Raw genomic sequence first — 25850 nt, 5'->3', positions numbered from 1 at the left:
TCTTTATAGCTGCAATTCGACCCAACAAGGAAAGCTTCAAATTTGACCAAATTTCTAAATCTTTTTTCACTTCAGCCCAGCATTTTTCATAATTATCTTTAAACAAATTCCCATTTTTAGCTGTCATATTAATCCCCAAATACTTCACTTTCTTAACCACAGTCAGTCCTGTTTCATTCTGAAACTTCTCTCTTTCAATCGGTGTTAAGTTTTTCTCAAGAACCTTGGTTTTTAACTTGTTCAGTTTAAACCCAGCAACCTGACCAAATTCTTGAATTAATTCTAAAACTCTTTTGGTACTAGATTCTGGCTCCTGTAATGTCAAAACTAGATCATCTGCAAATGCTCTCAATTTGAACTGTTTAGCTCCGACCTGTATGCCTTTAACCATCCGGTCCCTTCTAATCATATTCAGCAAAACCTCCAGGACCGATATAAAGAGCAGAGGGGAGATTGGGCATCCCTGTCGTGTCCCTTTTTCTATCCCCAAGGAGAGTGTTCCATAACACTGGAATGTAGTGTAGTGTTCCTTCTCCCTGTGTTAGAGAAATGTGACTTGAGAGAAAGAGGACTTAAAGACTTAGGATAACTTTGTTAATAATCTGTTTATTTACAAATGTACAAGTTGACTGTGATGGAGGCACAGCAGTCCAGAAAGGCAGTGTCACTTCCAAAGCAACCACGGGCTCCCCAGCCAGCCAGCTCTGAACAATCAAGACCAAATCAAGGTCTGCTAGGCTCTCTCCAGCGTCTCTTGTAGTTCCAGGCAAAGCAGCCTCCATCCTTGCACCATCCTGGGCATTGCTGTTGCTGTGCATGCTGTGTGCACAAGGCCAAGACAAATGTTCTAGGGGGCATTTTTACAGTAATTGGTAGTTTTATATATACACACAGACACCTGCTCCAGGAAGGAGACAGTTGTCCTTTTCGTGACAATCGAGCTGTTCACATACTTGAAGGCACTGCTCAGCTGGCTTCAAACGTCCTAGGCAAGAGGTTGTAGGAGAGACTCACCTTGCCCCCACGCTGGTTTTATCATAGAAAACATTCCAATAGAAACAACAGGAATTAAATGCTTATCTCCACACCTAGCAGCTATGTGCCAATGGGGAAGAGCACACTGGGCTGTACAAAACTCGGTGGTGCATTGATACAGAAAGGCTTCCTAATGGCAACACAATCAAACGCGCTGTTGTGTGTCCACCCTTTCACACTGCCCTGTGCCAGTCTATGAGAAGGGGCTCTTGGGAAGGAGCCTTTCCCCAGAGGGTGGCAAGAGGAACACGCTTTGTGGCTTCTGCAGGCAGTGGGTTGGTTGAGAGCTGACTTCTAAACAGAAAACAACCCTAAGCATGGGTGTAAAACATGAGTATTCCTTGATGGAGAGAAGGGAGGATGCAGTAAAGATGAAGCATGAGATGGAAGGAACAGGAAACAAGGGTGGGGAGAACTGATGAGCAGAGGAAGGTGAGGCAAGCAGAGCAAGCACTGCATTTTCAGGTAGGAGAGAGCTTCTGCCTTGTTTTTTCATCCAACAAATTTGAGGCATGTCTGTTTCTTCTTAAGGCCAGTTCTATGCCCAAAGACTTGTGGACAGTATCCAGCAAGAAAAGCGTGTCCCAGGTTAGACAATGGAAGAATTCTGTTGGCTGAAGGAAAGTTTTGTCAATTCATGGATCTGGGGAGGTTAGGTGAGCAGAAAGAGGCAGGCAACCCCTTTTGCCACAGCAGAAATGGGCTTCCAAATCCCACTGCTCTATTGACACAGTTGCATCACCACAGGAAGCACTAGCACAATCCAAGCAAGAGCGAGGAGTTTAAATACACTGAAATCCATGGCTGAAGGCACAGCTAACTCTGGCCCATAACAGGTATGACATTTCCTGTTCACTTAAAGTAAACCATGGTTAAAAGTTCAAAAATTCCCATTAACCCTGGACAGGAATGTAAAATAGATAAGATAGGAATAGAGCCTGAAAAACTCAACCAGTCTTGCTAAAAGAATGGAAAATGTTAGTAGCCTCAGATCACCAATTCCCTCAGATGGAGGGAATCAGCAAAGTCGGGATATGATGAGAACTAGGCCAGAACCATAGTCATGGTACCTGCGTTTTGTGTGAAGAAGAAAAATCTCTCTGGAATCAATACTGCAAGATGGGGAATGCCCATAAATGAATATAAGGTTAAATACTGTAAATTAAGGGGTAGAAGTGGTTCCCTGTTGCAAAAGGGTTGGGAGGTGGTGGGCAGTAAGAAGGAACCCTATAAAAACTGGCCTTGAGCTTTCAGGCTTTTTATGCAATACAAGGGGTAATTGGCTATTCTTTGACAACAAAATGGCAATGTGCATCCTAATAAACTACTTGACTCGCCAAGGCATTTCTGCATGGCTGCAGTCCTACAGCCACCCATCATGTCCCCCAGTAATCTCACCTGAGATTTTAGATGCTCTTTGCTCACCAATACAGAGGGATCCTTTGCAGCTGCAGAGGGGGTGGGAACCCCAGGGGCAGAAAAGGACAGCTGCGGGAGGGGAGCCAATTCCCAACTTGTTTTAAGAACACCATCAAGGGAAATTTTGTTACGTTTAACAAAAAAGGTGCACTGCAACTGTAAGCTCGTCTCAAGCAGTGCCGATTAAGAAACCATTTGTGCAGCTGCCTCTGTGTGTTTATTCCCTCAAACGGTTTGGCTCTTGGGGAAGAAATGTGTTCTCAGGACCAGGTATGAAAAACAGGAAGGAATCTGAGGAAAGAAACACAGTGTCTTCTACAGAGGCACAGAAAAAAATATCCACTATGCTTTGTGTTTCCACACTGTAGCTCTTGCATTTCCTCTTAAGGCCTGACTGCCGCCTTGTGAGGGTCAGTGGCCAATGGTCTCTTGCTTCAAAATAAGAGACCATTTCCATTGAGCCAATGCTCTCCGTTGCTCAAGACAAGCATGGGGTTGCTAGCTCAAGGTGAGACACTGAGCTTCAAATTTGTGTGCTTGGAGGGAGGGCAAAAGCGGTCTTATGTGTGCAGAGCTAAAGAATCAAGCGCACATCCAAAGAGCGTAGAGCCCTGGCTTGCTCTCTCCTTTTTCACTACCATGAAATGTTACATCATATTTGGTATTTACTTTAGCAAATAGAACATATACACCTGAGCTATACATGCTGTGAAACCAGCTGGCTGAAGCATTTAATGTAATAACTCTGACATTCCTTGCAACAGAATAGTAGTTTTTCTTTGAAAAAAGGCAAACCTATCATTATTGATAAAAGCAAGCAACAGCAAGAGGGCAGTGAAACAGGTACAAAATTTGGAGCCCCAATTTATTTCCTCTAGTTTGTCATCAAGCACTTCCACTATTTACATAACCAGCCATGATGAGAAATCTCACTTGGTGCATCAAAACTATTGCAATAATGCTTTGCTTAATACACTTTATGCTGTTTTTAACTTCATGAATAATAAAAAAGAGCCATTAAAAATAGAAGCATTTGTGCTTTCCATCTCTTCCTAAGGGAGGCAGGCAAAGGGTGTGATGGATCTGCAAGCCAGTCCCGGGCCATCTTTCTGCTCTGGTGGCTTTGTGAATGTCCTAATGAACAATCCAGGTGGAGTCCATGCAGATACATTGCAGGGGCCACCCATCAGGCAGAAGTAGATCCTTAGTAACATGTGAAAATAGTTTGACATGTCTCGTTTCACAGATATATCCCGGCAGATTGAAACAGACAAAGCATGCACATTTCTGATCGGTTCTATCACTCAATGGCTCCATTTCTCCAGCACCTCTTTTACCAGCTTCCCTTGTGCCAGAGGTAGCTTGTAGTCCTGCCATAAACTATTCCCAGTTTCCACAAGGTCCAAAACAAGTTCATGAGTCCCAAGTATCCAGCCAAGAAGGTGCCAATGACCCTTGAAGGTGAGAAGGACTTGCTTCCATACAAATCAGGATCATTCCATTCAATAATCTTATTTGTGGCAGGGAGGAGGCCTCCCAGTTGTATAAAAGTTTTCTCCTAGGCGGTCTCTAGCAATTAGGAGGATGGCAGCATGTTGACCAAAACAGATTAGCCAATGCAAAAGGACCCCATGATCTAATTTTACAGTACAAATATTGTACTGAAATGCAACATTTTAGAAAGGGAAACCTTTTACCCACACAAGTCAATGTTTTGTTGACGATGGCAGCAACATGATGTCTGAGGATCCAGGCCTTGGGGACGAATGTGAGTTATACAGATTTTCCCTCTTAATACTCATCATAGTGGTTCAGATCTGTAAAATAGGCATTGGAATATGCCTTTGCAGTGAGATGAGGATTAAAGTACTTGTTTTGCTCTTCTAGTATCAGGTTATTTTTGTTAAATGCCTGGGAATAAGAAAAGGGAGGGGGAGGAAGAGTTTAGAAAACACATCATTCAAACTGAAATAATAAAATGCAAAGCAGGGCAACTGATCACTAAAAGATATGCACACTTATAACATTATCTAGGAGGAGGAGGGGTAGAGATGGCAAAAGCAACACCAGAGGTTGAAATTGGAGAGAGAGCAAGAGGAAGCTATTGGAAGAAATATAGATTTAAATGGATAAGGAAGGAGGTTGAAAAAGAGAACTGAAGTAGCAAGAAGATGTTCAGGACAAGAAGACTGGGAAGAACACAAGAGGAGGAGGAAACTCGAAAGGTATGACTTTGTAAATGCGTAACACCTTTGAGGAGGCAGCAGACACTGCCATGGTCACTCTTATTCACACAAGAATGACAAGAAGGAAGTCTTCATGTGGAAATCTTTTCCTGTAGTCTCCGTGTGAGTAAAATGTGTGTGGTTTTTTGTTTTGTATTTTTGCCTCTCCCCCCCCCTCAATAAAAGTTTTGACCCATTAGAATACTGGTTCCATAAATCTGAAACATAACAGCAGCAGTCCCTTTTGGGACCACAGTAATTGCCCACAGTATCTGCACATCTAACACCTTTAAAGAGCACCAGCCCTATCCATTCCTTACCTTGATGGCTTCTAGAGAGTCGTACTTGTCCAGCTTGTTGATGTGATTAGTGATGTTGGTATTCAGAGGAGCCGGTGATACTGGGTGGATGACAGTTGCATCGTGCGACTGCTGCTGGTACCGTTGGCAGTAAGTGTAAACCAAAAGAGTCAGAAGGCACCCAAGAATGCAGCTGCTCAGCCCCACAGCAGTCATATGGAACATATTAAACTCTACAGGGTGGAAGAGGCAAAGCAGAGTTGGCAAGTTTTGCTTACATTTGATTGATTTCTAGACAACCTGCTTATGCATCGCTATGTCAGCACTTCGTATGTACCATGCAAAACAGGCACAGCAGGGGAAATACACAGAGTAAAACTACATACAGGTCTTTCTTTTTTAGTAGGCATGGCTGGGCAGTTCTCTCTCTTCATTCTTCATGCAACTTTCTGAGAATCTAGCATTCTTTTTTTAAAAACAACAACAAAAGAACAAATATGTTTCTTGTCCTCATGATTGGGAAAGGCTGTGGTGTGGGATTAGGAGTTCCTGTGGTCATAAGATGCTCTCATTGGAGAACTAGAAGAGTGTTACTATTCTTATCATTTATATACTTCAATTTATCCAAAGATCCCAGGGTGGTGTACAACATTAAGAACATAATCATAAGAACAGCCCCCCCCCCATATTTAACAGGCCATACATTATCTAATGGCTAATGGCCTGGGGAAAGAGAAATGTGTTCACCTAAAGATATGCAAGCCTCTCTGGGGAGAGCATTTCACAGTCGGGAGCCACCACAGAAAAGGCCCATTCTCATGTTGCCACCCTCCAAACCTCTCTGGGAGGGGGGACATAGAGAAGGGCCCTGTTCTGTCTTCTTGCCCGCTTTGCCTTCCCCCTGAAAAACTCTGCTGGAGAGCCTCCAGAACAACATGGGAGGGGGCACAGGTGGCTGCAGGGGGAAGGGGAACTTATTTCCTCCTGTGGGAGCCTCAGCTTGACTGCAGTGCCTTCCGCGAAGGGAAGGAGTGAAATCTCAAAGTGGTGGAGGAAATCGCTTACCTATTTTACCAGCATTTTTAAAAGTAGAGAACTAGTGCAAAAGGAGTAAAAAGCTACAGGGAAAACAGTTCCCAAGAATACTGGGAAAAAGAACAAGCCAGTATTAAACTTAAATCTACTGCTGCTTCCTCTGGAACCCCTTTATTCACTCACTTTTTACAGTATAGCTAAATGATATTGCCATCAAACTGTTGTGCTCTTGTGTTTCCCCCATGCTGCTTTGTCTCTTTGGGGACAGACATAAATCCAACTTTTTTTCTTTTTTTATAGACAAACGGAACAGCAGAGCAATCTCTGCGAGTGGAGATAGCCTTTCCGTCCCTGGTGCTTTCTAGATGTTGTGGACTCTTAATAGTCCCAAAACATCTGGAGGGCACCTGGTTGGCAAAGGCTGTCTTCATGTTACTCTTCTGTCTGCTTAGAGGGGCATTTACAGTCACATTTTGGGGTGTTTAAACCAGCCCTGAGAACCCACCTTTCCCATGATTGCCATTGTCGGAGGTCGGGGTGTTCCTTTCTTTCATTCAATTGATGATGATAAACACTGCTACAATGTAGGTTTGCTTCATTTTCTTTTTAATTATTAAAATATTCATACAATAGCACTTGAACATAATTAATCGCTCTGGAATAAGTCCACAAATTAAAACAGAAGAATGGGGAAATGGTGGTAGCTAAGGGAAAAGCAATTAAAGGAGATGGGGCCAGAGAAGACCATTTCAGGAAATGGCCAGTTAAGGAGCCGGTTGCACCGCTGCTGGGAGAAGCAGGAGCTACCGTACTTTTCTGTGTATAAGACTAGGTTTTTTAACTTTAAAATAAGGTTAAAAATATGGGGGTGTCTTATACATGGATAGTGCATATGTCCATTTTCTAAATTTGGGGTCCCCAAAAGTAGGGAGTGTCTTATACATGGGGGCGTCTTATACATGGAAAAATACGGTACTTTCAGCCACATCAGAGAAGATGCCTTCACCAACCAAAGGCTACAGTTCTAAGCACACCTTCATCCACACTTCCGCTTATCCCATCGCTTTCCCCTGGGAAAACCTGCTCTTTACCACTGAATTGGAGCAAATATCAATCTAGTTTCCCACAGATCGACGTTTGCTCTGATTCAGCGGTAAAGAGCAGGTTTTCCCAGGGGAAAGTGGTGGCGCAAATGGAAAGCCGCACAGGACAAGCAAAGTGCGGACGAGCCATTAAACAGAAGGAGCAAAGATACTTTTAGGGAACTTGCTACAAAGCTGCCCGTCCCATCTCAGTACGGCTAGTCCACTTTTGCCTTTGCTGTGGTGGCAGAGCAGCGGAAGATTTCCATGGGGATAAAGCGCTAAGGACACAAGAACAATGCTCCAGCATCACTAAAAGGCTCAGAGGAACATTCTGCAGAGAACACCTGGGGCTTCAGAGGAATCCTAGAACTGCAGAGTTGGATCTAGTACCTTTTGATGTGTTTTATTGTTTATGACTTTTGTTATGTTGGTAATTATGTAAATCTTGTCGTGTTGTAAGCCGCCTTGAGCATTGTTTTAACTATGGAAAGGCAGCATACAGATGATGATAATGATCTAGTCCAACCTCCTGCAGTGCAGGAATCTCAACTAGGTTGTCCATGACAGATTGCAAGACATCCATCCAAGCTCTGCTTAAAAACCTCCAAGGAAAGAGAGTCCACCGCCTCTTGTGGAGGTCTGTTCCACTGTCAAACAACTCTTATTCTGGTTTGCTTCACTGCTCCAGTGCCCCCAGGCAGCAGCAAGGCAGCGCTGAGAAAACAGGACAAACTGCAGCAGAATGAATCCACCACTGGTGCAGCCTTTTTGCGTTAATACCATGTTGCCAATTACACCCACAATAAAACACCAGTCCGGGGGGGTGGTTAATGTCATGCAAGAACAACAGCCTTAAAATTCTGATTTCAGGATTCTGCTTCACACGAATCTCAGTTTTCACTGTTTTTTTTTTTAAAGCATGTTTCTAACGCTGTGGGTTAAACCACGGAGCCTAGGACTTGCCGATCAGAAGGTCGGCGGTTCGAATCCCAGCAATGGGGTGAGCTCCCGTTGCTCAGTCCCAGCTCCTCCCAACCTAGCAGTTCGAAAGCATGTAAAAGTGCAAGTAGATAAATAGGTACCACTCTGGCGGGAAGGTAAACGGCGTTTCCGTGCGCTGCTCTGGTTCGCCAGAACCATTTAGTCATGCTGGCCACATGACCTGGAAGCTGTACGCCAGATCCCTTGGCCAATAAAGCGAGATGAACGCCGCAACCCCAGAGTCGGCCACAACTGGACCTAATGGTCAGGGGTCCCTTTACCTTTACCCCGGATTCTTTATACATGCTGTGAAGCCTGCGTTCCTCCAGTGAAACCTCCAGCCAGCACAAGGCGATAAGAGGTCTTCCTGTCCTTACCTTTCAGCGCCAAAAGGCAGCAGTGGAGACAGTGGGGGCTGCAGCCAACCCTTTCCAAGAGTGCAGTTGCCAAGTGGATGGCCCCATGCCAAGGTGACCATCCACTGGCATGGGGACACCATTGAGCAAAACTCCAGGAAGCCACACCCTCCCTCTCGTGTTGTGGTGTCTGGTATTCATCTGCAGCCACCAAATGTATTCTTTAAAGTGTGAAAATAATGTTTGCCAGAACCTTGGAAGTCAGTGTAGTTTCTCAGTAAGATTTGGCCCACAGAGCTCTTTGCCCTCCCCCTGACTAAGAGAAGCAGAATAAATGCTTCAAGCTAAGAAAACTCAATGTCACTGTTTTCCATAATTGACTCTTTTCACTTTGCATAACTGCTCCTGATAACATAAATCCAGCGTTCATTGGCTTTTGTAGATATAGTGCACACTTTAAATTTTAACACTGAATGCACACGATTTATAGTACAAATCTGACCCAACTTTCTCTTGAAAGGAAACTGAGTACTCTTTGAGGTATCAACGATCCTTATGGAGAAGAAAGTTGTTTTCTGCCTTACTCGTTTCAACCCATAATTTAGAAAATAGTGGTGTATGGATCTGTACATGGATTGAAAACAAACACTCTCCTTATATGGTTGAAATACCCCATTTCCTTCACTGACAATATACAGGCACCAATTCTGAGACATTGTAAATACTGTTTCAAGTCAGCAATTACAGGCCTATTTTCAGACTCTCATTTAATAACTTTCCTAGTCTCATCTGAGATGCACAAATCCCCGGGTTAAGTACTCAAAATGGGCATTGATGCTTTCTCTGATGATAAGGATGATGGCAACTTATGAGTGGGAAGACTCGTCCTTTTGGGACTCTGGAGGTGAACTGAAGATGATCTCTGGACTAGTCCTGCCTTGGAGAGTCTTCTTTTGCCATTCCTCCCCTCTTTGCTTTAAACAAATCACAGTCAAGTTGTTGTAATAGGCCACTGAAGGACCTTTCTCCTGTAAGGCTGTGTGCTCCCTGAACTTTTTTAAAAAATCCTGCTTTAAGTATAACATATGCAAGGTAAGCAGGTGTGCCTAGTTACTCTTATTTTTACTATTTTTCAAAATGTATTCTGCTTCTGTTAGTCACAAGGAGGGAAGGAGGGAGGAGATTTCAGCAGGCATTGTTTTAGGACTCCTGCATAGATTGCCACTTATTTATTTAAATTGTTTTATTTATGTGTTCCTGATTTAAATTTGTACCCTGCATTTCCAATCAAAGCAATTTATACTGATCAATCTGCAAATGTAAATAATATTATCTCAGACAAATGCCAAATAATAAAAGGTACTAGACAAGGCTGTCCCTTATCTCCGTTGTTCATTTTGACATTAGAAATATTGCAGCAGAATATAAGGAGAAACAAGGAACTCAAAGGAATAGAGGTGGGACTCAGAGCCTATAAATTAAGGCCATTTGCTGATGATGTGGTATTAACATTGGAACAGCATATGGTAAGCATTCCCAAAGCATTAGAAAGAATTAAAAGGTTTGGAGAAGTGGCGGGTTTCAAAATAAATACAGATAAAACCAAAATGTTGGTTAAAAACATGGATGAGCAGCCAAAAAAGGCCTTAGAAAAGATCTCTGGCCTAAAGAGGTTAAAAAGTAAAATATTTCAGGATTTGGCTGTTGGTGAGAAATCTCAACTTATTTATATTAAACTGTGGGAAGAGATTAAGAAAGAATTGGAGATTTGGGAAAGGATGAATAAAGTTTTCACTGTTAGGCAGAATTTCAGCCATTAAAATGAATGTGCTACCTAATATGTTGTTTTTATTCCAATCTATTCCGATTGTAAATAAGTTGCCTCAAAGAATGGAAAAAAGATGGCTTTTTCTGGCAGGGGAAAAAAGCCATGAATCAAACAAAATCTTGATAGATGTAAAGAAAGAGGAGACTTTGCCTTGCCAGACCTACAACTGTATTATGAGGCCGCCTGTTTGTGTTGGCTAAAGCAATGGATCATATTGTAAAATGCAGGCATTTTGGATTTTGGAAGGCCATGATATAAAATTTGGCTGGCATGCATGTCTTTGGTATGGGGAAGCTAAAATTTATAAGAGTTTTACAAACCACATCATTAGGAAGAATTTATATAGAGTTTGGGAGAAAAACAAAATTTTGTTGGAAAGAAAAATACCTTTGTGGTTATCCCCTATTGAAGCAATTACAATTAATAAAATTAATATGGAAAGACAATGGGCGACAAATAGGGAACGGCTGGATTTTACAGGTAGGGAACCCAGACTGAAACCTATGGAGGAATTAAGGAGCCATGTTACGGGTTGATTACAGTACCACCAGTTACTTGATACGTTTAAGATAGATTCAAAAAATGGATTCCTGGACCAAAGTTCACAATTTGAAAAACAATTATGACAGAATAAGGGCAAGCCATTATCTAAAAACTATAACTTTTTATTGGAATGGGAAACAAAATACGAGCTAGTCAAAGCTTCAATGACACATTGGGCAATAGATGTAGGACACAATATAGACTTAAACGTCTGGGAGAAACTCTGGAAAAACGATTCGAAATTTACTGCATGCTATTAACTGAAAGAGAACTTTATGAAAATGATTCATAGATGGTATTTAACTTCAAGTAAGTTGGCTAAAATGCTTAAAGCCGAATCAGATATGTGTTGGAAATGTAAAGAAATGGAGGAAACTTTCTTTCATGTGTGGTGGACATGTAAAAAGGTAAAAGAATATTGGGAAATTATTTATAACAAGTTGAAAAAAATGTTCAAAACAACTTTTTCAAAAAGACCATAGTCCTTTTTGATGGGAATAATTCAGACAGAAGTTCCTAGGTGTCAGGAAAAAAATATTTATGTACAGCATAATTATGTACAGCAGCTTGGGTTTGGTTGCTCAAAAATGGAAAGTGAGGGAGTTTCCAAGCAAAGAGGACTGGCAACTTAAGATGTTAGAATATGCATAACTTGTAGGTTTAACATATAGAATAAGAGAGCAAGAAGAACATATATTTAAAGAAGAGTGGAAAATATTTATTGAGTATATGGAAAATAACTGTACACAGCTGAAAACGCTGGCAGCATTAAGATAAAATCAACAGTGTAAGTAATTTTGAGTGTTGTAAAAGTGGAGAACTGATTAAAATGGCTAGAGTAAAATATGCAGGAACGAAAGATAAACCGAATGAACCATGGAAGGAGAAGGAGAGAAGTCGTTGGATATTTAACAGTATGTAAAATGTTTATTTTGAACTGAATAATTGAAAACTTAATTCAAAAAATGAAAAAAAAAATTGTACCCTGCATTTCCAAACAATCACTGGTGGGCGAAGGGGGGGCGGGGTGAGGGGTCTGCCCTGGGTGCCATCACAGCTGTCCCTGGGACGCGTGCCACACCCCCGCGGGTGGCGCACCACACCCCCGGGAACCTGTGCCAGCCACGCCCCCGCCTGTTCTCCGCTCCCGGGGCCAGAGCATGTAACTCCGCCACGGCATGCAATATAAAATGATCCTAAAGCAAGAAGGTAAAAAACAAAACAATGACAACTGCCAGTTTTACTGAGTTGCAGACTTAATGTCTGCACATTCAAGGCTCAAATTCTGTATCATTCTACGATTCTTCCCCCCCCTCACTTTCTTTAAAAAACCCCAAAGCAGCCTGAGCAGGTTGTGAGTCTGGGCAGAAGAAGAATGGATGGAGAAAGGTTACGTAACCCGCTCAGTGTCCTCTTCGGCTTACAATTACCCTTCCCAAACGGCTTCTTCATCTGGGGTCATCTTCCCACCCCAGGTGGAAATGCATCTTGGGGAGGTTGAACTGAACACCATCCAGGGTCTTGCCTGATTGGACTTTCTTCCATGCAGGTTTGTTGCTTTACATTTAAAAAGCAAGGAGAATGGAGGAAAGCATCACGTCCAGGGTAGCAGAAAACAGCACAGAAAGAATCAGGGAAAGAATGCAGAAAAATAACCAGGGATGGAAAGAAACCGGGGGGGGGGGGGGGAGGAACACTTACCGCCACATCGTTGTTCTTTGATGCTGCTGGTCCTTGCTACTGTTATGTCTGCAACAGCAAATAATTCAATTATGCAGAAGTCATAAAGAAAAACAGCCCAATATAATTCTTTAACATTTCTGTTCAAGTGTGAACAATATATATATCAGTCTGGTATGAATAATTCTTAACTCAGCAAGAATGCTCTTCACTATCAATCACACACTTTGCTAATTTGCTGTGGAAAAAGAAAACACGCTTCATTCTGCAAACATAGCTGCTGTGGCCCCAGTTATTTCCAGTAGATGCTAGCAGGACCCCCGTTTGTGAGACTTCATTGTGAAGCTCTACACACCTCCCCTTCCCACAAAGAGTTGGCAGAGCCCCACACACTGTAGGCAGCTTACGTTTTTGTAAAATGATTTGTAAAAATTACACACTTGCTGGATTCCAGATTAGAAGACAGGAGAAAGAGATAAGCAATACCCTTACCTGGTATGAAATTGGAATCGGAAATACATGGGTGACTCTCAGTGGTATTTCCAGAACACTGGTTACCCACAGGAAATAAAACATTGCACCGGCGGGTGCGGAACTGGATGCCGGATGTATCGCAGCCAGACCACTCTGACCAGTCCGACCAGCTATCTGTGACAGCCAAAAAATAAAGAGGCACATGAAGGGGTCAGCCCACACAGCAAATTGTTTTTAAGTGTTTTGTATACTTTTCCTATGAAATAATCCATTTTTATCGCAAAGTTGTCCTGATTCTGCAAGGAAAATCCATGCACACACAAAAAGGATTGCCTAACTTGAGGTGGTTACCATGCACAAAGGATGCTGTGAATGTTCAAGAAATGCACATCTAGATCTTGAGACTGCATGTGGGGTGTCCTCAGATGGACCAGGACTGAGTCAAAGCCAGTCACCAGCTTGGAGGGCTGGGGGCGGGGGATGAATCCAGCTATTCCCTCCTTCAACCAATAACAAGTCATCAAAGAGTACAGTGTACTGACAATTTGTACAATGAAGAGATGCTCACATCCAGCAACAAACAAGGAAGCCACTGCTATGCAGGAGGTCACAGAGTCTGAGGCCCAAATGTGCATATTCTTTTGATTCTTTCTTTGAATAAGCAAGGCAGGCAGCATCTCTTACAAATCCTGTGGCTGCATAGCTGACCTACAGCGAAACCAGGGCTGGCACCACATCTCACATTCAGTATAGGAGGGCTGCTGTCACAAAAGGTACCTCTGTGTCAAGTTCTCATCCAGAAAGAATACGACCACAGACCCTACGACCTGACATCGGCACACAAAGTTCCATGGCCACTTCTTTGCATCACTAGCAGAGGCTCAACGCATGATGTGACAACATCACAATGCAATGTAAATGAGCCCATCTCTATAGGGGGGCACTGAACCTGAGGATGCTCTTTGTGGTGGCAGCTCTTAGTGATGTGTGGGGTCGGTCTAGGACATTGCCGGTATCAAGGCAGAGATTGTTTTACAGCCTGGTGTGGAGACTTGGCACCACCACGGAGCACCTGGGCACCTCAGCCTCACCATTTTCACAGGGTTGTGGAGATAAAATGGGGGCAGGGAGCTATTTTGTTCTGCAGAAAAGCAAGAGAATTAATGAGCTGGGCTTTCCTGTACCTGGGCATTGCTGTGTATTGCAGAGTGCTTCTTCGGTGTGGAGTCCTAGGCAGATATCACCTCCGTAAGCTGGCGCTGGGTTGCTGCACGAGCGAGTCCTCATATAATGGCCACTTCCACAAGTAGTGGAGCACTTGGACCACGATGACCAGCAGGACCAACCTCCATCAACTGGGAAATGACAAAACTACATTGTTTCTTTCCTCTCAATATGGAGATAAATAGTTGAATTAAGAACACAAGAAGAGTTTGGCGGACCAGGGGCCTTTGGGAACCCCATAAGCATGAGGGCTTCAGCACTCTTCCCCCGGTAATTTCCAGCAACTGGTATTCTGTGACATGCCACCTCAGACACTGGAGGTAGTACACCAGGGGTCAGCAAACTTTTTCAGCAGGGGGCTGGTCCACTGTCCCTCAGACACTGGGGGGGGGGCATACTGTATTTTGAAAAAATAATAACAAACGAATTCCTATGCCCCACAAATAACCCAGAGATGCATTTTAAATAAAAGGACACATTCTACTCATATAAAAACACGCTGATTCCCAGACCGTCCGCGGGCCGGATTGAGAAGGCCGCATCCGGCCCCTGGGCCTTAGTTTGCCTACCCATGTAGTACAAACTCATCATGGCCAACAGCCAATTAGAATCAAGGGTCATCTAGTTCAGCCCCCTGCAATGAAGGGATCCTCTCCACAGCCACTCCTGGGTGGGCTCAAACCACCAACCTTCCAATTCACAGCCAGATGCACTGACCCACTGAATCATTTTCATTTGTATTTCATAGCCAAACCCCCCATAAGTAATGGCAAGAGTCTCCAAGCAAAGAGTTCCAGGCATTTTTCTAGATTCCAAAAATTCAATGTTTTAAAATAGCCCCTCTAGAAAGAGATCACAATATTTTTATTGATATAGGACAGAGGGACAAAAGCCCATCCCAATGGTACATTTTCCAAAGTGGAGGATGATGGGCCTAATGGCATCTGACAGAAAAATCAAGGAAATTTGAAGCCCTTTCAAAAGCAACTTTTGTGCATTCTTTCTACATTTCACTTAAAAAAAACACCCCAAAGAAACCACCACCACCAAAACCATCACAATTTAAATAATAAAGCAAAAGGAACAGTACAACAAGTCAGCAATCCAACTGTAAAAATTAATATTTACACAGTGATTAAAAGACAGCAGAGACAACAAAGATACATCTCCTAATTAAAAGTCAATTGAAATAAAATGCTAAGCAGTTAGCTTGCAGTCCTATATACGCTTAGCTTGGAGTAAGTCCCACTGAAGTCAATGAGGCTTACTCCTGCGTAGACATGCATAGGATTACACTATGTGTATAAAATCTCTACTACTGTCCTTAGAAACTTTTTTTTTTAAAGAAACCCTTTTGTTCATTTCCTTGGCCACTTACCTGGGCAAGGGAGCATGTTGCATTCCTGGTATTCCTGGGATGGTCCCAGACATGGCAGCCCCCCATACTTTGGCTCAGGGTTGTTGCAAATACGCTTGCGGTTTCGAATGCCTCTGCTGCAATCGCGGCTGCACTGAGACCAGGGAGACCAAGGGGACCAGGCACCATTAATGGTGTGAGCTGAGTGACGCCCAGAATGCAGGAATTCACCTGCAAGAAACGGATGGCACATGGTACACAAAAATGTGCCTACTAAGGAACACAATGATGGTGTTTTGTTTTTTAAAAAATACTGTTCTGATTTAATTTGAATTCTCCCACCAGTAATTTTACTGAGATATTTAAAAAGTGTACACAAAAAATATAATTTGGTATCAAATCTGACTGTAGTGCAAAGCTGACAGTGGCATAGACCCAAAGTGGCCTTGCCAAAGTCATGAAAAACAGCAATCTGGAGGCAATTAAACAGGGCAGGGCTAAATACTGAAAAAACGAACTGAAGCCCAACAAAAGCAGAATAGATATATAAAATTAAAGAGAGTTAATTTTAGTCAAATTGATTCTTTTCCAACAATCTACTGGGCGGAGTATACAACAAATATGGGGACCTGCAAGGCATATTTAATGAACCCAAAGTCCAGTCTACATTTATAATCAATTCTGTGTCCTTTTTATGAGATATTTCTGATGATTATTTTTGTGTAGCATGATTTGTGTATGACTCTTATAAAATGTGAAACAAGTTATATTTTTAAAAAGGTTATTAACTGATTGATTGACTGACTCTCTGCACAACCTACATTAGATAGGTAGGTAGGTAGATGCAGTGCTACCTCGAGTTACAAACGCTTCAGGTTACAAACTCCGCTAACTTGGAATAATTACCTTGAGTTGAGAACTTGCCCCAGGATGAGAACGGAAATCATGTGCCGGTGGCGCAGTGGCAGCAGCAAGAGGCCCATTAGCAAAAGAACGCCTCTAGTTAAGAACAGTTTCGAGTTAAGAACAGACCTCTGGAACAAATTAAGTTTGTAACTAGAGGTACCGCTGTAGATAGGAAACCATTTTTTATCACAGCCCTGTATACCTGTTTGCTTAGGGGCAAATCTCATTCCTCTCAGTAAGGTTAAAGGTAAAGGGACCCCTGACCATTAGGTCCAGTCGTGGCCGACTCTAGGGTTGTGCACTCATCTTGCTCTATAGGCCGAGGGAGCCGGCGTTTGTTCGCAGACAGCTTCTGGGTCATGTGGCCAGCATGACTAAGCCGCTTCTGGCGAACCAGAGCAGCGCATGGAAACGCCGTTTACCTTCCCGCTGGAGCAGTCCCTATTTATCTATTTGCACATGACGTGCTTTCAAACTGCTAGGTTTGCAGGAGTCATAGCTGGCAAGTGTCCCTTATTTGAAGGGACAGTCCCTTATTCTAGTGCCATGTCCCGCTGCTGTCCCTTATTGATGGATGTCCCTTAAATGTCCCTTAAAATGATGTCCCTTAAATTTCAAAGGAAGCAGCTCCTCTCCCTCCCGCCCTGCCGGCCAGGGAGGAGGGAGGCTCCAACTGTGTTGCTTGGCTGTGTTGCTCACCCAATAAGAAGTCTAAGAACGACTGGGGGGTGGAGCTTGCATGCCTTGTGTGTGGCTAGTTAATGCAAGCTGAGGGGGGTTTTGAATGCTGGACGCCATTTTGTTGCACATGCTGCTGCAAACTTTGCAGTGCAAAGCCAGGCCGGGGAGCCATCTTAAGTTGAGGCTGCATAGGCGTTGTGGTGCATGTGATTCAGATTCTATTCAGTTGAACCTCTGGTTACAAAGTTGGTTAGACCGTGTTCTCGAAGCTACCCAGCATGAATTTGACCAGACTGCAGGAGGACAGGAAGACTGGAGTGCCTGGAACAGGTGAGGCTGCAGGTCCCTTATTTTGGCTGCAGGTCCCTTATTTTCAAGGCTGCTGGTCCCTTATTTTCAAATCTGTAAGTTGACAGCTATGGCAGGAGTAAGGTTACTCCTATGTAAGTGTGCATAGAATTGCAGCCTTATGTATCAGATCAACCCACCCCCCCCGAACCTCTCTGAATGTATCTGTGGTCTGTATAGCGACATCCCTCCCTCTCATAGGAAACTCCCCCAGGACCAGACTTAGGGTAGCACAGGTGGTTCCCCCACGCAGGGCGCCAAGCTGAGGGGGTGCAAAATTGGGAAGATCCATTTGAGGGTGCCAAATTTTTGTACAGGGTGTCGTATTACGAAAGATAGTCAAAGTTCCCACATGACACTTCCCAAAACTGGGCCTCTGAGAAACAAGAGGGAGGTACTGTCTTGTTCAAGGAAACACCAAGATTTGCAAAAGTCAACGTGTTTAAAGGAAAAGGACCCTAAAGATGCAACCCAATAGTCCAGCGGGGACTGAGCTTCCTTCCTGGACAAAGAATGCTGACTGGACAAGGAGAACAAGGGCCTGGCTGGCTGACAGGAAACCTGAACAAGATCAGTCCACAGCATTAGCCTTTTGTTGCAGGCCCCAGTTGTGTGGACATTCACATATAGCAGATAAGAGATGTTCTAAGTATCTCATGAACTTTATCTCAATAATCCGTACAAAAAATCAGCATGGGAGGCCAATAGTATTTCTCCATATTGTAAATGCTGGATGAAAAGAGTAGCTAGACGGAGACCACCTAGTGAGTTAATGACAGAGGCAAGATTTGAATCTTGGGTTTCTTGGCTCAATCTCCTAACCTGCACACTGGTTCTTTTTTGCTCTCTTCCTTCAATCTTAGAACTACTTTCATTTGCAGACTCTCAACCGTTGCAATTACCAGGCCATTTTTAATTAAGAAAAAAATCAAAGTTAAGGGAGACAATGATAAAAGCCTTTGGATATTTGGGATGCTGCCAGAAAAAGGAGCGTCTGCTATTGTTGTCTCTTGGCCCAGAGTCAAGGATGAGCTGGAGTAATGGACAAGTTGTAACAACAAAAGTTTGGTGGAGCCTTAGGAAATGCTGCACAATGGCTACAATGTTGCTGCAGTGAAAGATCTGTCCTTGGGAGATTGTTTAAAAATGGGGCAGGAAGGCACCCAGATGAAGAATGTGGCAAGAAATGGCGCCACAAGCATTTCAAAGCAGCCATATTTCTGCCTTGTACTTAAGCACTAGGTGAGAAGGAATTCCATGTGGGCAAGAGGACAGACTGGAAGCGCTCTGTCTCCTCTGGGCTCAGCTAAGAAACCCAAAGGACTGTCAGAGAAGGAAAGTCCCCTTCTCTGGGCTCCTTTTGGCAACATATTTATTGAGCATTCATTCTTATTTACTTGCACAAAGCTTTTGCAGAGGTCATATTATATCAAACATTCGTTCTGATTTGTTTGCAGGGAAGTTAAGACGACAATGAGCCGCCATCCTGCACTGCTCACACGACGGTTATACATCTTCCCATTAATCATTTGTTCATTCCACACTTTTCAGTGCCTGTTTCGAGCAGCAAAAGGATGCCAGAGAGAGTGCAAACCTATATTTCCCAGAATGTGCTTGGATTCATCCCACAAAATAGTGACAGTCTTGAAGGGGCCTCTGTTTGCAAGCTGCTATACTATATTCTGAATTTTGCTTCACAGACACATCATGCATCCATTTTCACCAGAAATTCACCTGCCTACCTCTACACATATGCAAACAAGAATCAGAGAGCAAGGGAGCTCTAGCCAACACCTGCATGTGCTGTGGCAAGCTGCACTACAGCAATAAAAAACTGAGGGAAAACAGTGAGGATAGACTAAGCCCATTCACTTCACCTGTCTCAGTCTCTGGCTTTTAATAGCACAAAAAAGTACTACGGCTGTGGCTGATTTCAAAGGAGGGTTTGCTTGAGGGATAACCTGGCTGAATTGCACCTGGCAGTATTGCCACAGCTTCCAAAATGGAAACTACACATTATCTCAGGTTCCCAAACTGAAGGGGAAGCTTGAAATCAGTGGTTGGGGGGCAAAGGGTGATTATTCTTCCTCTCTCCAATCTTCCCAGCTGTTGTCCCCTCAGGCTTATTTAATATTTTGCCATCCAGCAGGAGATATGTGATTTTTAAACTCCAGGCAAGGAGCACTGGTGACTCGCCTAGAAATCTTTTTTAAAAGGTAGACTTCATGAAGCTAAGATTAGGTGGACACATGACATGCAACTGACTGACAAGCTACCAAAATACTGGACTGGAACTAGGTACCAAATGCTATTTTGCAGGGATTTGTGGTGGGTGAAGCAGCATGTGAAATAATGGGCTGCACACTCATCAAAGGAAAGGATGATATAAAAAACGGGGGAACTGCCAACTTTTTAGAGGTTAAGATACAAGTTCAAACCAATCTCAGACTTGACAGCTGGGCAGACAGTATTAAGATGAAACTATTAAGGGAAAATATAAAGTATTACTCACAGGGAGCAAAAATCAAATGCATGAGATGGGACATAACTGGAAAAACTTTTAAGTTTGCCAAGGAGGGTTTGGGATAAATAATGAATTACCAGGAGGCTGATGTTGTGGCAAAAATGGAACATGCCACTTTAACTGGGAAGCCCCATCATCTCTGAACTCTGAGAAATTTCAATACGATTCTATGAAGCACTGGCAAATTGGCACACAATGTAAAGTTCTGGGTGCCACAATAGAAAGAAGCAGAAAAAACATTGAAAAAATGAGAGCAATGAAGATGATTAAGGGGAAAAAATCTAGACTGAAAATTGTAAGAATGAAATCAGAAGCCTGGTTATATTTAGCTGCAAGGAAGGAGACTGAAAGTTGAGAGGTTTCAAATATGTAAAAGACGTCAGGAAATGAGGAAGAGCTATAGCTTTCTACCAGTTTCAATGTTAGGGAAAATGTCCCAATGATAAGAGCTGTTCAGCAATCAATCCAGCTACCTGGGAAGGTTACAGAATCTTCTGTGAGATTTTCAAGGAGAGGCTGAGCAGGCAAGAAGGCTTCCAGCGCATGATATATTGCATTACGGAAGGAGGCTGGGGAAAGGAAGGCACCAGATTCTGCCCAAAGTTCCTACCGTATATCACCACACTTTGGGACATGGTGCTCCTCCACAGCAGCAGCATTTTCTCCTTTGCCACAGAAAGGAACGGCACCCGTTGACTGTGCAGTGCGCGCGGGAGAGATGTATGTGCCACAGGAGTCAATAGCTAATTTACTTTCTTAATCAAAGAGGACAATGTCAAAGGGGAGCCACTAGAGATGGGCAAATTCTGCCACACTACTGATACTGGAATCATCAGTATCTGACAGAGGCAGTATGTTTGATCCTCACCTGAACTTTGTCCTTGAGAACAGCATGTGGTCCCTTAATCAGGATGCGCAGTAACAGATTTCCTGCAGTAGCAGGAAAGGTCTCAACTGATGACCTTTGAGGACCCTTTTATGCCTAGGGACCCAATTCAGGCTGATGGCAAAGTTGGTGACTTCTTGGGGCGGGGGAGGTTGCTCCTGGACGCACCTCATTATGATCTTCCACAAAGCGTGTCCTGCTTTTGCCCACTGTGGCAATAGGTGCTTTGCTAGTGGTTCTATCAGTACCAACAAAACCAAAGTCACCTCCAGCCATAGCAATGGCAAGAAACCTAAGTTTCTGATGCAAATGGCTGCTTACCATCTGTTGAGCATCCGGTGGTCCCGTCGCTGGAACAGTAACGCATTTCAATCCTCTGCCTTCCCACGTCTAACAAACTTGCATCAGGCAGCCGTGCCTTGCAGGTGTATCGGAATCGTTGTTCATAGTGCCCACCATTGTCAGAGATGTTCACCGGAGTCCATGGGGTCCAAGGAGTTGTCTTTTTCAACTCTGGGCAGGGGCTGGTGTTGCAGCCTTGATACTCCTGAAGGAAAGGGGTTGATTACTTCTATTTAGTGTCTAGCATGGCCCACAAACACCTTGAAACTTTGCATACACTCTCTGGGCCAAAGGGGTTTAGAAATATAATTGTTTAAACATGGAAATTAAGGTTATTTGGGTGCTCCTATACTCACAATGCCTGCATTAATAAAGCACAACCTTACTATAATATTCATTATGAGACAAACCCAAGAACTAGACTGTAGGATTCCGAGGCAGCAGCTGCTACTTTTGATGATTTTTAGTTGGTTTATTTCTTTATTGGATTTTGTTGTTGTTGTTGCTCCCAGAATAGCTTTTAGAATTTTTCTTGGCACCTGTCTGTCTCGAGGGACAATGGAGTGCATCCCCATTGTGTGTGTGTGTGTGTGTCAAATCACAGCACCTCTGTGGCTGCAGAAACTGGTAACTCATAACTGTTGCCTCCTGTGTTGTTTTTGCTGCATTACCAGCACTGAAGTGACCTCCCTGGGGTGCAAGACTGGGCAGTGTATATGAAAGTCCTGGGCTGCCCAGACGACAAGACCCTTCTCTTGGCCTCACCGATGTGGTCCAAAGGAAAGCAGAGCAATATGTTTGGCACCAGCTTGGCTGCAGGAATTGCCGGAAGGAGGCGTACAATACGCCATCCAACTGTCTTAGGGACTCCACTCTGAATTTGTGTAGGATTTACTCCTTAGTACTTTAGAATGTGTTTAGAATGCCTCTTACATAACAGAATGGCAGCGAGGCTCTGAAAGGTTGGCTGACTCTTTTCTAGATTCCCACCCCCAAAAAGAGTTGTTTTATTGGGAAACGATGGATGCCACATCTTTCGTAAGCTCAGCCTGCCCCAATCTGGTGCCCTCCAAATGTTGTGGACTACAGTTCTATCAGCTCAGGGTTCTGCTGGCTGGGACTGATGGGATTTGCAGTCCAAAACATCTGCAGGGCACCAGGTTGGCAAAGGCTGGCAAACCACTTTGTTTGAACCAGCAGCCACTGAACCACTCACATTTTACTACAAAGTCTTCTCATTTTTAGGCCCTCGGGTTAATGCTGCTCAGCACGTAATCTCTGGCTTTTCCTTCTAAATATACAGTTAGCACGAACAAGCTATAACGCAGCTTCAAACGAGAGTCATAATTACAGCAGCTAAAAAGAGAAGCATTTCCCCCCTTCTACCCTGTGCACTGCCATTGACTTTTCATGGGTAAATGCCAAATCACACCCTTCAATATAAAAAGCCACGGCAGGTCAACACAGGTCTTTGCTTGCGCTGTCTTATGACATTGCGCACTCTCTCTCTCTGACCTTTTTTTTAACCATTCGGAATTAAAGGTTCTCCAAGGAAGATCAAAGTAACCCTTTCCACTCCGAAGACTGAAAGGGCACCATTCCAGAAGCCTGAATCTGCCATTCCCAGAGGCCACTGAGAAGAAGCTTATTCAACATCTTTATCAACGACTTGGATGATGGACTCAAGGGCATCCTGATCAAATTTGCAGATGACACCAAACTGGGAGGGGTGGCTAACACCCCAGAGGACAGGATCACACTTCAAAACGACCCCTCTCGCTCTCCAGGCTTCAGGAGAGCCCCACTGCCAGCCCCGCAAGCTCGGGGGACAGCAGGTGGGGAAATGTTTTTTCCCCCTTTATTCCCCCCCCCCAAAAAAATCTAGGTGCGTCCTATGGGCTGGTGCGTCCTATAGGGCGAAAAATACGGTATGCATATTCATATTTAGAGCAATTAATGTGTGACTCACCACGCTGCAGCCGGGACAGTCAGGGCCATTCTCACAGGTTCTGTGGCGGGCCTGGATCCCGCCTCCACACTGGGATGTACAACGTTCCCAGGCTCCCCAGCCAGTCCAGAACATGTGTGGAGAGCACAGCAGGTGCTCATTGCAATACCTGTGAGAAGGGAAGCAAAAGAGAAAAGAAACAGTATACCTGGTCACAGCTATTTGCATTATTTAAGAACAGGGTTTAGTGCTTTCACTATCAAGAAGGTACACATACATTTCTGAAGACCAATGTGAAGCCGAATATGATTGTGGTCTTACCATAATATTTTGTGGTAATATATAGGACTGGTCTCTGCCTCAAAAAGGTTACATTCAGAATTTTGAAAAAAAGTGCAAGATGGAGGATGGGGAGACGAATTGTAACAATAAGAGATGCATGTGAACAAGTGTGAGTAAAAGAACCTACATACACACATGGTGGGACTGTCGTCTTTTGAGAAAACAGTGTAGTTATTTTACATATTTTATGTGCCATGACAAGGAACTTATTACCACATGTACCAGTGGTACAGTGGTACCTCGGGTTATATACGCTTCAGGTTACATACGCTTCAGGTTACAGACCCCGCTAACCCAGAAATAGTGCTTCAGGTTAAGAACTTTGCTTCAGGATAAGAACAGAAATCGCGTGGCGGTGGCAGCGGGAGGCTCCATTAGCTAAAGTGGTGCTTCAGGTTAAGAACAGTTTCAGGTTAAGAACGGACCTCTGGAACGAATTAAGTACGTAACCAGAGGTACCACTATATTCCTGTCAGGATATATTCAAGAGACCGTGACCCATCTTGATTTAGTTCAATTTTTGCTGGTAGCAGCTAAGATCTGACTTGCTAGATTTTTGAAACATGCAAATAGACCAACAATTTTAAAAGGTTGTCTGAGTTCTAGGCTATTGCAGCTATGGAAAAGAGGGAGTCTGTTCCGCTGTCAAACAGCTCTTACTGTCAGAAAGTTCTTCCTGATGTTTAGTCAGAATCTCATGTCTTGTAACTTGAATCCATTGGTTCAAGTCCTACCCTCCAAAGCATGGGAAAACAAACTTGCTCCATTGTCTATGTGACAGCCCTTGAGATATTTGAAGATGGCTATCATATCTCCTCTCAGTCTCCTCTTTACAGGCTAAACATACACAAGTCCCTCCACCGTTCCTCATAAGGCTTTGTTTCCAGAACCTTTATCATCTGGATTGCACACATTCCAGCTTGTCAAAATTGACTATGAAGGCCTTTTCAGTTGTGGATTTTTCAGCTGCCAAAGTTTTTGCTGCTGTTTTTTTCCTGCTTTTTCTATGTATTGTTGTTTGTTGTATGGCTTTTATTGTAAAGCATTGTTCTTTTCTCCTGGTGCTATGTTATGCTTTATTTTCTTATAGTTTTGTAAGTTGCTTAGATACTTTTCTGTAGCAACCAACTTATAAAAATTAATAACATGATACCTGTCAGATGCGGGTGGTGGTTGCTCGTGAGTAACCAGGCAGGACTCCAACCTGTCTTTTACAGGTTCTATTGGTGCAAACTATTTACAGTGCAGAACCAACAAGTTCATGTCCGTCTTAGTCACTTGCAGGATCTGGGAGTGGCCTCTTCTGGCTTCTCCCCAACATAAGAACTTAGTCACCCCAAATCTCCTCCTCCCCTCCTTGCGTTTCACCCCCTGCGCAGGCTGGGCGACGGAAGAGGCGTGTCTGCCTCCTGGCCAGCCAGGCTAGGTGAGGCGCTTGGGCTCTCAGCAGCATCTTCGAGCCTTCTCCTCGCTTGGCTGCCCCCTTCCCTCTCTGCTCCACTGGAGGTGTGGCTTTCCCCACCGCTGGACGAGGAGCTGCTCCTCAGAAGCCTCATAGGCTCTCTGTATTCCCCTGCCTCCCTCCCCTGTTTCGATGGCAGTCCCCTGACAATACCCAACCAAAAATTGCCCCATATCAAGCACTACACGTTCAAGGATATTGTCCCTACTGGCAGTTATGGAACTTCTCTCTCTCTCTCTCTCTCTCTCTCTCACACACACACACACACACACACACACAAGCACAGCAGACAACCCAAGCCCAGTACATGCACAGGACTCTCGACTGCAGCCAGAGAGTTTGTAAAAACTGCTTTGCTTTTAATAAAACAAAACGAGTCATGAAGCCAACTTCACATTTTCCTCCCAGTCAGAATGAGCCACGGCACACATGTTAAATTGCTGCACCAAGCAGACAAGCCCCAGAAGCCTCCAAGTCTCATTGTGGGGGTGAATCTGCTGGAACGCAGGATTTTGAGCAAAGTCTGATTAATCCTCTTTCTGGAAGCATTTCAAGCTAGCAGGAAGTGCTTTTCCCCAGCTGCTCTTCCCCTGCCTGTTAATTTCTTCTTTTCTCAGGACCCAGAGGGCTTATGTTTTGCAGCGATTCTGCAAAACAAGCAATGCAAGGGTTTTAGATCTGTGAAACTGGAGACCTCTGCACTGACCCTGCGTCTGGAAGTGATGAGGGCAGAAGTGAGAGGGTGACATGGAAAAATTGCCAGGCCAGTGACATGACCCTTGATGCATCGACTGAGGCCACAGTCAATCTCCCCAAAGATAGCAATTGCTATTTGAAGGTGTGGAGGGGGGGGAGCGGCAGATGATTAAA

At 43.9% G+C, this 25850-nt stretch overlaps 1 protein-coding gene across 6 annotated transcripts in view; it reads right to left on the bottom strand.

The window, feature by feature from the left end:
* Window positions 1-586: 586 nt before the first annotated feature.
* SEMA5A (semaphorin 5A) overlaps window positions 587-25850 on the bottom strand; it is a 163443-nt gene continuing 138179 nt past the window's right edge. For 4 of the 6 annotated variants that reach the window (XM_053397510.1, XM_053397505.1, XM_053397509.1 and 1 more), the window contains 8 exons: window positions 23198-23345; window positions 21208-21433; window positions 15563-15772; window positions 14145-14315; window positions 12979-13134; window positions 12508-12555; window positions 5000-5211; window positions 587-4365 (listed from right to left, as the gene is read on the bottom strand). In XM_053397510.1, the coding sequence (XP_053253485.1) occupies window positions 4246-4365; window positions 5000-5211; window positions 12508-12555; window positions 12979-13134; window positions 14145-14315; window positions 15563-15772; window positions 21208-21433; window positions 23198-23345 (1291 nt within the window). In that variant the 3' untranslated portion in view covers window positions 587-4245. Of the gene's footprint in view, window positions 4366-4999; window positions 5212-11377; window positions 12003-12507; window positions 12556-12978; window positions 13135-14144; window positions 14316-15562; window positions 15773-21207; window positions 21434-23197; window positions 23346-25850 lie in introns of those variants that run through there. The other 2 variants (XM_053397507.1, XM_053397508.1) reach the window with 2 other exon arrangements.

This window comes from Podarcis raffonei, chromosome 7 (assembly GCF_027172205.1).
Source record: "Podarcis raffonei isolate rPodRaf1 chromosome 7, rPodRaf1.pri, whole genome shotgun sequence".
NCBI classification, from domain to species: Eukaryota; Metazoa; Chordata; class Lepidosauria; order Squamata; family Lacertidae; genus Podarcis; species Podarcis raffonei.
The sequence above is the reverse complement of the archived record's forward strand: the minus strand, read 5'-3'. Positions and strand labels throughout refer to the sequence as shown.